General features: G+C 35.9%; 1 protein-coding gene across 2 annotated transcripts in view; it reads left to right on the top strand.

Annotated features, from left to right (window-relative positions):
- Positions 1-12,852, top strand: part of Cortactin (cortactin) — a 280,366-nt gene that overhangs the window by 247,082 nt on the left and 20,432 nt on the right. For both annotated transcript variants that reach the window (XM_090405825.1, XM_090405824.1), the window contains exon 13: positions 816-908. In XM_090405825.1, coding sequence (XP_090261951.1) covers positions 816-908 — 93 coding nt within the window. The remainder of the gene's footprint in view (positions 1-815; positions 909-12,852) is intronic.

Genomic DNA, 12,852 nt, shown 5'->3' with positions numbered 1-12,852 from the left:
TAGTTTATTTGCCAGTGCTTTTGTCAGCAACCAAGTTTCACAACAACATGTCATGACTGGAAGTATATACTGGTTAAATGTCTTCCTTTTTTAAACAGAATGGGACATCATTGTTTTGAAAAATGCTTTTCAATTTTCTGAATGTACCCCAGGCAAGTTGAACTCTCCAATTTATTTCTTTTTGAAGTCCACAGTTTAGATCAATGAGATGACTTAAGCATGTATAGGAAGAGACTCTTTCCAAGAAATTGTTTAATATTATTATGTGTTTTGGTGTTACAAAATGATTAAACATGATTTTAGTTTTTTTTTCTCTTTATTTTTAGACCGACTTTTCTGCTTTCATGAAATAGGTCTTCTATCATTATATTAAGGTCTTCTGGAATGTTTGCAAAAATTATATCATTTGCATAGGTGTGTTAAGTTTCTGTTATTAATTTTTATGCTAAGGTTTGTCCAGTTTATATTATTAAATATTTCTTGAAGGACTGCTGTAAATATTTTGGGTGATTAATAAGAAAAATTATAAATGACTAAAATTTTCTTTTAATAATAAAAACCGTCACTTGCCCTGATATCCCAAAATAAGCTAAGCCCGGCACATTCATGTTTCCTCTGTAAATACAGCCTCTTGCCTGAGAGTGCAATGTGTGACCATAGAATGTTTTCTGGTTAAAAATACTAGATATTTTGTTTATTTCGAACTCTAAAGTTTAAATTAAGAATTTCACTATACATAGAACAGTTGTACTTTGTTTAGTATGTTTCGTTAAAGATAGTTTTCTAATGTTATCTCTAACTTATGTTATAATTAGCATATGGCACATATGAAGCAAGACATGAAGCCTACTCTGATTCAAATGAAGGAACAGGACTTTCAGCTGTAGCTTTATATGATTATCAAGCTGGTGAGTTATTAAAATTACAGGCTCATTTTAACTGCAGTACGATTCATTTGCTCTTATTTGGAATGTTTCATAAGTATCTATCAGATCTGGTTGCTGGCCAAATATTCCTTTTTCCTTATGTGCATATAAAAGTTAATTTATATATTTTTTAATTTATGCTTTACATTATAAGGTTTTTGGTAAACTCTGTTGAACTAAATATCTTCAAAAGTCAAGTTTGTGCCTGCACGTATTGAACATCTAGCAATTGCACTACATACATACTAGCACTTGCACTACTTTGAGGGTCAGCTAGACGTCCAATACGTGCAGACGCAAACTTGACTTGTTTGACTGTTTGCTTACTTGGGAAATGGAGTAAAATCAGGTTTAAAATAGCTTGGTATTTTTAACATTTATTATACCCAAGGTAAAATACTTGCTACATTTATATCTCCTCCTGAGATTTTTATTTAATAAGGTTAAAACACCTTATGGTAACTTGTTCTGGTAAAATACTTATAAGCTCTGTATTACTAAAATCTTGGTATTTCTAGCCTGGCTCCCACTGATGAGACCTCAATAAAGGTCGAAACCGGTCTGGGTAGTGGCCCCTTGCCTTTAATACAAAACATCATACATCTCCTCTAGGAGATGTGCTTTGCATTAAGGGTAAATATTAAGATTAGTGATCAGAGCTTATTCTACTTTTACCAAGAGTTGCCTTGGTCTTGCACTACTTTGAGGGTCAGCTAGACGTCCAATACGTTCAGCCGCAAACTCGACTTGTTTGTCTGTTTGCTTACTTGGAAAATGGAGTAAAACCAGGTTTAAAATAGCTTGGTATTTTTAACAGGAGTAGATGATATTCGACCAGAAATGCTCAAGTATGGAGGTATAAAAGTCTTAGTGGCTGCAGTGCGTAGTTCAGAAGGCCTGGACAGAGGGTCGAATTCAAGATGATTGGAGTATAGCTCTCATAGTACCCATATATAAAAAAGAGAAATAAAACAATGTGAGAATTACAGAGGTATTTCTCTACTGAGTGTTCCTGGTAAGATATATGCAAGTATACTTGAGAAACGATTGGGAAGGATTGTGGAAGAGAAGCTTGGTGAAGAACAAGCTGGATTCAGGCCAAATAGAGGTTGTCAGGATCAGATTTTCTCTTTACGACACAAATAATTGAGAAATCATAGAGAGAGAAACTAATCAAAATGCTACAGTTATATGGTGTCAATGGGGCATTATATCAAGCAATACTTAGTCTTTATTTGAGTTGCAAGTTAGCAGTTAGAATTGAGGGAAGTACAGGAAGATGGTTTAATGTTAAATCTGGTGTGAGACAAGGATGAACATTATTCCCTCTGTTATTCATTATCTATATGGATCACATTATGAAGCAAAGTGGTATTAAACCAGATATCAAAATGGGAGATGTCAATCTCAGCTCTTTGCTTTATGCAGATGATGTTATACTTCCAAATAAATCTGCCACAAGTCTGCAAAATTGCCTGACTAAAATGAAGAACTGTTGTAATAGATTTGGGATGAAGGTCAGCAATAACAAGACAAAGACAATGAAAATAAGCAGAAGCATTGAAAATATCAACTGCATTATGAATGGAGAACTTACAGAACAAGTAAAATATTTCAGTTACTTTGGCAAGATTTTTAGTGAATATGGTAAATTAAATATGGAAATAGAGAACAGAATCAACAAAGCTTTTATGGCAGGAAGTCAACTGAATCAATTTATATGGAATAAGAGGGAAATTAGCTGTATACAAGACAAACCAATTTTAACTTATGGATCTGAGAGCTGGGTTAGAAGTAAAACACTTGACCAAAGACTAGAGACTGCAGATATGAGAGTCCTGAGAAAGATTAGGGGCATGAACAGATAGCATCAATGGCAATATCATATTAAAAACGAGAATATTAGGAAAGAACTTGACATTGTCAGCATCTGGGAATGCGTTAGCAGAGCTAATCTCAGGTGGTATGGTCACTTAAACAGAATGGGAGAGGAATGATTAGCAAAACAAGTGTTCTCTGCCAGGTTGGCAGGAAAAAGACCTAGAGGAAGGCCAAGATATAGGTGGATTGATACAGTAAAAGGTGCCTTAGAAGATAGAAATATAAGATCTGATAATATTGGAGTCTTGACAGGTAACAGATTGATTTGGAGAAAAATTGTAGATAGGAAGTTAGTAATGATGTAAATTTTTCATGTAGTACTATCATATCCTGTACACCCGTTGAGAGTATATATCAGGAGTTTGATGATGATGAAGATAACTGTAAGTATTTATCTGTTCTATTATTTTATTATGAATAACTATTTTACTTCTAACTGGCATTTTGTCCACAAAATGCCATTGTTTTAGTTTTATCTATGGAAATTTTCATTCCAAACTGTTCTACTATAACATTTAAATTATATATTGCTCTTTGTAAATTGTCTTCCTTATCTCATATTGTTACCTGATCATCTGCAAATAATAGCGTATTTATTTTTTTATTCTAGAAAATTTCTATACGTGGTTTGTTTAAGCTGTTCCACTGTATTAATATTTCATTAATGTAAATATTGAAAAGTGTTGGAGACAGAGGTCTTACTTCTGTCTTACCCTGTCTTACACCTTGGTTTATAGATTGTTTTTCAGACATTTTTGCATTTATTTTTATTTTTATTTCATTATCTTTGTATATATTCAATATTGAATGTAGTAAAATATTAGGTATATGTATTCTTTGTAATATATCAAACAGTATATATCTTTTTGTATTTTTAACAGGAGTAGATGATGAAAAAGCTTTTTCATAGATTATGAAAAAGCTTTGTCAAATGCTTTTTCATAATCTATAAACAAAAGATGGGCTATGCTCCAATCTATGTTACTATGTGAAATTGAAAATCGAAACTCACTTCCTTGCCTGGATACACTGGTCACACATCTTCCCTCAGGCAGTCTACCCTTTACTGTCTACCATAAGCCTATAGAAAACTTGGAGTACTGACACCGTCAAAAACAGATAAAATAATAACTTGCTCTAATGAACAAGCTCTTAACAAGAATTACAAAGTATTAGCAACACATTTATAAACAATGGCTGTAGCAAAAATGCTATTGATTAAATTCTTCATAAAACTTCACCAAAAATGCTAATAATATAGATTACAGTATAACCATAGCTATCCCATACATTAAAGGGTTATCAGATAAAATAAATAGAGTTCCACGCCATTACAATTTTAATGTTACTTTGAAACCAGCTATAAAATTAAAAAAACATATTCAACTACTCCATGTAGTATACTAAACCCACTGCGATTGTAACTTACCTTATATTGGTGAAACTGAACTCGATATTCCAATCTGCAAAAAAGAACACAAACGACACATTAAATTTACCAATTTTGGCAAAGCAGGTATTTCAGATAACGTTCTTAACACCCTACACTAAATTGATTGCAAAGGTACCTGTTCCTTACATCATAAAAAATCCTGGTATGAATGCAAATTCAACAAAGCATGTGAAATTTTAATCAACCTTCCTAATCTAAACAATAATGATAGCTTAAAAGTCATAAAAATTTGAATTGCACACATTTAGCCCACATAAGTTATTTCAATTCTCCAGCAAATCCTTACTTTAAGACACTAAAGAATAATTTCAGCCATTTATTGGCTACCATTTATACTGTTTTGTGGTCATTTATCTGTGGGTATGAGAGCACATTGTTCTCTAGTTTAATATATCTTTTAATGATTTGTAACCAAATAACAGGACTCTAGTTTTGCTGTCTTAAGGTTTTTTCTGCCCAAATTGAGGTCAGGTGTTAATGGTTGACCAAATTAGCACAACTTTAGCATATTATGTAATTGTAACATGGCTTGTGTCTTTGTATGTATGAAAGAAATGGTAGTCAGATTAATTATGACACTTGCAGCAGCACCTGTAGCAGTGAATGACATAATTGTGCAAGAATGTATTATTATTCAGTGGACTGGTGCACAGATTTATTAATCAAAAAGTTTGTAGTAGAATAAAACTTCTCACCACTTAGCAGGTTTGTGGTGGTTGCATAAGTAAGCTATGAGGCATTCCATGTGTTACATTTCTTTATATCACATGTCATTATCTATTTCCTGATGTGTATCACCAAGGGGTGTTCAGGTTATGATAATAACACTACATGAATCCCCCTATTAATAGTTTTCCTCCAAATCAGTCTATTATTTGTGAGCACTCCAATATCTAACATTTTGTGCTTCTAATTCACTTCCAACTTAATCAATCCTCCTAGACCTTCGTCTTTCTCTGGATCTCTTTCCTGCCACCTTGCAATCAAACATCTGTTTTGCTAAGCTTTCCTTGCCCATTCTATTTAAGTGGCCATACCACCTTAGATTAGTTCTGCTGACACATTCTTTTATGCTAATAATGCCAAGTTCCTTTATAATAGCTTCTTTGTTAATATGATTCTGCCATCAGTTCATTTCTCTAATTTTTCTTATAATCCTCATATATGTGGTTTCTAATCTTTGATCAAGTGCTTTATTTCTAACCCAACTTCCAGGAGTAGTTATAGCATTCAACACTAAATCTTGTTGAATGGCAGGCAATATCAAGTCGAGTGATGTGGACAAATATAAGAATAAGGAACCGGACAATGAGACTTATTTGTGTCTATTGTCTCACAGAAGGTTCTATTAAGGTAGAAGTGGAGGAATTTTTTGAGGCTTTAGAAAAAGCAACTGACACAATAAAAAAGGAAAGTTGGTCGTTGGGGATCTAAATAGTAGAGTAGGAAATGATTATTAGACATGCAAAAACATTTTGGGAAAATTTGGAGAAGAAGCAGAGCTGATAATAATGGCAAATACTTGTTGGATTTCTGCTCAGGACATGGACTGGTTATTACTAACATAATGTTCCAACATAAAAATGTGCACAAATTCACATGGAGAGAAGATGCAAGGAATAAGAAAAGTTTCATTGACTATGCTATTGTTGATAGTGATGTTTCTCACTGGTGCAGGACACTAAAATGTACAGAGGATTTGAAATTGGAAGTAATCACCATTTAGTCTTGAGCAGGATAAATTGAAGAAAGTTTTAAAGCAAATAAAAGTTGAGCAGCTCTCAGATGTGAACTGTAGACTAAAATACACAAACATTATTCAAGAAGTAATGGGTTTACAGTGATACTGCTGGACCTTTCCCAAGTCCAGCAGTATCACTGTAAACCCATTACTTCTTGAATAATGTTTGTGTATTTTAGTCTACAGTTCACATCTGAGAGCTGCTCAACTTTTATTTGCTTTAAAACTTTCTTCAATTTATCCTGCTCAAGACTAAATGGTGATTACTTCCAATTTGACAGGATACCACATGGAATTGTAATAGGGTGGTTGATGGAGAGATATCAGAGAGTATTTTATTCAAGAGTAGAGTCCAAAAGAAGGCCTGTGACTAGTGGCGTGATGCAGGATTCTGTTCTAAGACTGCTACTGTTTAATTTGTACAATAATGATATAGGAAAGGATCCAAGAGAAACTGTTCAGTTATTTGCCGATGTTGCAAAGTTGGGTAAAGCAATTATTAATACTGTTAATGTCAAAATGTTGCAGGATGACTTGGATAGATTGGCAGACTGGGCAAAGAATGTCAGTTTAATGTGGCAAAGTGTAATGTTATGTATTTTGTGGTAAAAGGATTACCAGCTGTATACCACAGTGGAACTGTATTCCAGGAAATTGATGAAGCCAGAGACTTGGGAGTGATAGTCATCATCATCATAGTGTTAGTGGATAGTTAAAATTTAGGGGGCACATAGCAAAAGTGGGTAAAGCAGCCCATCTGATTACTTGGTTACTGAAGAATACTTTGACGAGCAGAGACAAGCAGGTTATTGTTCCTCTTTAGTGAGTCTTGATAAGACTCCATCTTGACTACTGCACACAGATCTGGGTGCTAGGATTTCTTGGTGATGAGTAGGAGGTGGAGCAGATCCAGAGGTAAGTGACCAAGATGGTAGCAGTTCTATGGAATGAAACTTACAAGAACAGGTTGAATATTTGTAGGTTACAGAAACTGGTTGATAGGCAGAAAAGGGGTGATATGATAGAGACAAGTTATTGAGAGATTTTTACAAGATTAATTCAGAGGAAATTTTTCATAACAGGTCTGGTGGTGGGAGAACTAGGGACTATCCATGGAAACTGAGTAAGATTGTAGTTAGCAAGTGTGTTAAAACTAGGTTTTTTGCTTGGATGGAGAGTAGTGAATGAGTGGAATAGGTTGCTAGAGTCTGTTGTGGATGCAATGACTGTGAATGAGTTCAAAGCAAAGTATGATAGATACTGTGCAAATGACAGATAGTTCTTGACCTGATGTTTAGGGCCTCCCTCGATGAGTCCGAGGACTTCTTGGAGTAGCCTGTAATAATAAAAGTATCGATATGTACTCCTCTTGAAAATTTTCTAGTATGGTTCTGTCACTGCTTGATTTATTTAAGTCTTTCAAAGTAACTACTCAAGACATATAGAATATTCTTATCTTCAGTTTCATTGATTTCTTTTACAGTTACTCTTTCCTCCATTTCTAAGTTTCTTCAGAACATTTTGCCACCTTCCTGATATTTATTTTCTATATTCTTACCAAAGTCTATCCTTTTGTTTAGCTACTTTTACAGATCACTTAATTCTCTTACATTTTTCTCTGTATTCTTTTAGGGCATCTGCTGACTTATTTGCTAGGAACTTTTGGTATGCTTTCTTCTTTTCCAGGACGGACTACTTCTTTAACTTCTTGTGTCCACCATGATTTTCTTATTTTTCTATCTTTGCAGACAACTTCACCACATACCTTCCTAGCTGAATCAGTCAGTGTCTTCTTCAGAGTTTGCCACTGAGACTCCAAGGTTTTGGTTCTTGTTTACAATTTGTTTCAGTTTTTCTTCAATGTTTGTATGGTTGGGTCTACAATTTACTTGTAAAAGCTGCTCAACTTTTTCTTTCTTTTTAAAACTTCCTTACATACTGTTTTTTTCAATGTGATATCCATTTTTATTCTGCTTAGTACTAAGTAATGGTCACTTTAAATTTCAAATCATCTGCACACTCTTGTATCCTGAACCAGCTTGACGATATCACTATTAACAATGACGTAGTCAATGAGGCTTTTATTTCTTTATTTCTTGTGTCTTCTCTCCATGTGAACTTGTGCACATCTTTGTGTTGAAACATGGTGTTAGTATTGACTCATCCATGTCCTGAGCAGAAGTCCAGTAATTACTTACCATTATTATTAGCTTTGTCCTTTTCTCCAAATTTTTCCAAAATGTTCCTATATTCATTTTCTACTCTGCTATTCATGTCTCTAACAAGGACCACTATTTTCATTTTTTATGACAGCAGCCTGTTCTATTGACAAAAAATTCATCCATTTCTTCCTTAGAAGAACCTTCTGTGGGACCATAGGCACAAATAAGTTTCATTGCCCATTTCCTCATTTTGATGTTTGCTCACATAACTCTACTTGAAACCGGCTTTTGATCAAGAAGTTTATCTTTATGTTTGGTGCTGAATACTATCATTATTCCTTCCCTTCCTTGATCATTATTACCTGAAAATAGCCTCCTATACTTATTATTTAGTAAGATCTCACATGATTTTGTCTTATTTTTCTCAGTAATGCCAGTTATGTCCACATGGTACTTTTCCAATTCTTCTGCAAGTTTGATTTCCTTTTTATTGTTTATCATTACATGATCTCTTTGGTGGCTTACTGTTCCCTCTGGGGAGAGCCAAGATTTTTTTATTGATATGTCTTCTTGGAAAATATGCACCACTAACTGTTTTATATTGATGGTTCCTATATTCATTTCTTTACTGTTGGGTTTATTCTTCTTTTTCTAATTGTTGAGTTGGAACTTGTCCGGTAGCTGACTTTTCACTGTTTGCCCTGGTTTCCCTGATGTAAAACAGTGACAGTCTTGTTTAACTGGGTGACTCTCCAGCCAGCATGAAATGTCATCGTGTTGTACTATCATTTCCATTTGTGATTTAAGCCAATAAAAAGTACAATTTGGTCAGCTAAGTCCCAAATTGCCAGCCTGTCCTTGTTCGTTCAGTACCAGTAGATACCTATTAATGGGGCTCACCACGTGAAAGTGAGGATTGAACATCAAGTTTGAAGTCCCAGTTGGCTCTCTGCATTCATGAAATGTCATAGAGGTTTCCCAGATTTGGCTTTGACACTTAAGCGACCCCCCCCCCCCAACCTCCACTTTTGCATTTGCTTCCATTAACATTTCTCCATCTGACAGAGGTTTTAGCCTGAAATTTGCTATTATCAGGTAATGATCAGTATCTGCATCAGCTCCTCTGTTGTTATAGATATTTTTATGTATATCTTCTAGCTATTGTTTATCATTACATGTTCGCTTAGTGTTCCCTCAGGGGAGAGCCAAGATTTTTTATTGATATGTCTTTTTGGAAAATATGCACCACTAACTGTAATGGGAGATGCAAAATTAATATCTCTAATCCCATTATCATTAAAAATGTCATACAGACTATTTGGGTTAGTTGTTGGCTCTATCTTGTGTCTTTTCCTATTTTAATATTAAAATCATCATCAGTAGGTTTTAACAGGTACTTAAGCACCCATAGCCTTCCAAGTATCCTTGGATTTCCTTTCTGTACCTTTTTGTTCTAAGTATTCTTGTTTGTAAGTTGTGTGTGTTCTACTGACCCGCTTGTGATTGAGGGGAAAAACCCTCTACCTCTGTATGAGAATGGCTAACTCAACTTTTGTCAAAAGAGATGAGATAAAGGTTCCTCTTATCACTGACAGGAATAGAACCCGGGTATTTCCGACCAAAGGGCTTTGTCTGCACTGACTGAACTATGGAGGCCCAGCATTAAAATCACCCATGACTAATTTTATAGAATGACCAAGTAAAGAATCATACATCTTTTCTAGTGATTTGTAAAATTTATCTTTGACATCATCATCATCATCATCCTTATCTTCTGTTGGCACATAAACCTTGATAATTGTAATATCAAACAGATAACCAGAAACAGATATAATAAAGTCGATCATCTACTGGTGTGGAAGTTTTTACACATGGCAAGATGTTATTGTGCATCTTGCCATGTGTAAATGACATGAAAATGGTTATAAAACATAACCATTTTCATGTCTACGATGAAAAGCCAAAACGGCTATTTTTTTTTTTTTTTTTTTTTCTGGCGAGGTTGATATAAGTTAAGGGGATAAAAATCCCTTATTGTTTTTCAGCCAGTAAGCGAAACTAAAATCGAAAACTACGATCTGTAACGTTTCATGCCGACGAACTGTCAGCGTATCCAAGCGTAAGTGACCACTTGGTAGTGCCACACCACGGCAACTCGTTGCAAAGGTGGAGCAAGATCCCTCACTGTTCTTGATATTTTCTCATAATGTAAAACACACAGCTCTTAAGAGATGTAGTACTGTTTTACATTATGAGGAGAGGTCACTACCCAGACCGGTTTCAACCTTTTTTGAGGTCTCATCAGTGAGTAGCTAGACCTAGAATATCAGAGTTTAAGTGAAGAAAACTTACATACTTTTGCTATACGATTGACCGAAAGGTGTGTCACTATATTATATTATAACATAGTATAACTACGATGAAAAGCCAAAAACGGCTATTTTTTTTTTTTTTTTTTTTTCTGGCGAGGTCGATATAAGTTAAGGGGATAAAAATCCCCTTATTGTTTTTCATCCAGTAAGCGAAACTAAGATCGAAAACTACGATCTGTAACGTTTCATGCCGACGAACTGTCAGCGTATCCAAGCGTAAGTGACCACTTAGTAGTGCCACACCACGGCAACTCGTTGCAAAAGTGGAGCAGGCTCCCTCACTGTTCTTGATATTTTCTCATAATGTAAAACACACAGCTCTTAAGAGATGTAGTACTGTTTTACATTATGAGGAGAGGTCACTACACAGACCGGTTTCAACCTTTTTTGAGGTCTCATCAGTGAGTAGCTAGACCTAGAATATCAGAGTTTAAGTGAAGAAAACTTACATACTTTTACTATACGATTGACCGAAAGGTGTGTCACTATATACTTAACTTATATCAACCTCGCCAGAAAAAAAAAAAAAAAAAAAAAAAATAGCTGTTTTGGCTTTTCATCGTAGTTATACTATGTTATAATATAATATAGTGACACACCTTTTGGTTAATCGTATAGCAAAAGTATGTAAGTTTTCTTCACTTAAACTCTGATATTCTAGGTCTAGCTACTCACAATCGTGGCGGGCGACTGGAACTGTATAGAAGATGCACGATATGACAAAATAGGCGGGAATGCTAACAGCGGAACTGGCAGTTTTGCAGCACTGAAACGTTGCTGCGAAAACTTCGACCTTGTCGATATCTGGAGACGGCAGAATCCACTGAAAGTCGGAACAACGTGGTGCCGTGGTCGGATATCAACAAGGCTCGACAGGTTCTATGCATCCCAGTTTTTAGAACCACATGTTCTTGGGGTACGTCATATCGCTGCGAGAGGTCTGCTAACAGACCACAAAATGGTACTATTAAAAATAAGGATACCAGAAATAATAGAAACAGCCAGAGGTCCTTAGAGGCTCACCCCCAATTTCCCCAGTCTTTTTAGCAATAAGCTACAGAACCTCTCACTCGAAAATCGAGCGAGACTCTATCTCAGATATTTGGAAACACCTTCCGCTGCTTTCTACAATCAACAATGGGTGGCGGCAAATGACGAGCGAACGGTTTACCAGATCCAAGAGAATGGCAAACTGATAAAATCAACCCCTGAAATACTTCGCATCTTCCATCAGCAGTACCTCGGCGCCTTTTCTGATCAGCAGAGCGCAGATGTTTTCAATGAGTGGGACATCACACGTCTTCCCGAGCATCTTACCGCTCTGCATGACAGGCTGATAACTGCTGAGGAAATAAAAACAGCTTGCAAAACAATGAAGGCAAAAAAACCCCAGGGTTAGATGGGTTAGGGATAGAATTCTACCGATCTATCTGGGACTACCAGTTTTAGTAAAAATATTTAACGAATTCTTCACTTTGGGAAATATCCCCGAGGAATTCGTTAAAAGCTACACAATTTTTATCCCAAAGAAAGATCGAGATCGCACCTTGGCAGATAGCTGGTGACCGATCTCCCTAACAAATTCGGATTACAAAATATTTGCAAAAATTATCTGCAGCCGCATCAAATGCGGTATAGAAAAAATCATAACAAGCACCCAGGTTTACGGAATACTGGGTAGATCGATGGAATTAAATCTATTTTTCTTACGAGATCTAATCCGTCTGGCCAAAAATAAAAATTACCCTTTGGCACTTCTCTCTACGGATCTGGAAAAGGCGTTCGACAGCGTCAGACACATGTACTTGCAGGACATCCTTCAGAAAATAGGTGTGGGCTGGAGGCTTAGGCAAACAATCAAAAACATCTACGCAAAGGCCTCTACCCAAATAGCTATCAACGGGTTCCTCTCGGAACCAGTTCCTATTAAAAAGGGGGTAAGACAGGGCTGCCCACTAAGCCCTCTCCTCTTCTCACTCGCGTTAGAACTCCTCATAAGAAGAATAGATAACTCCCCTGCAGTCAGAGGAATACCGTTACCCCTAGTCTCCAGACAGAGCAAAATTGTAGCATATGCCGATGATGTAGTTGCGACGCTCAGAGATTCTGAGTCCATCTACATTTATTTCGGCATTTTGCAAAAATTCAGCATGGCCAGTGGTCTTCGCGTTAATACTTCGAAGACTAAAATTAAAATTTTTGGAAATTTCCATAGAAATAACCTTCCTCGTGGTTTAGTCCCACAAACTCAGCCCCTAACAGTACTAGGCGTCTCATTCACGGCGAGCCCGGTACTGCCTGTTAAGAAATTGCAGGA

The sequence above is a fragment of the Typopeltis vanoorti genome, chromosome 15, assembly GCF_054136105.1.
Source record: "Typopeltis vanoorti isolate ZY-2024b chromosome 15, IOZ_Tvanoo_1.0, whole genome shotgun sequence".
Lineage (NCBI taxonomy): Eukaryota > Metazoa > Arthropoda > Arachnida > Uropygi > Thelyphonidae > Typopeltis > Typopeltis vanoorti.
This window is presented reverse-complemented; position numbering and strand designations above follow the sequence as displayed.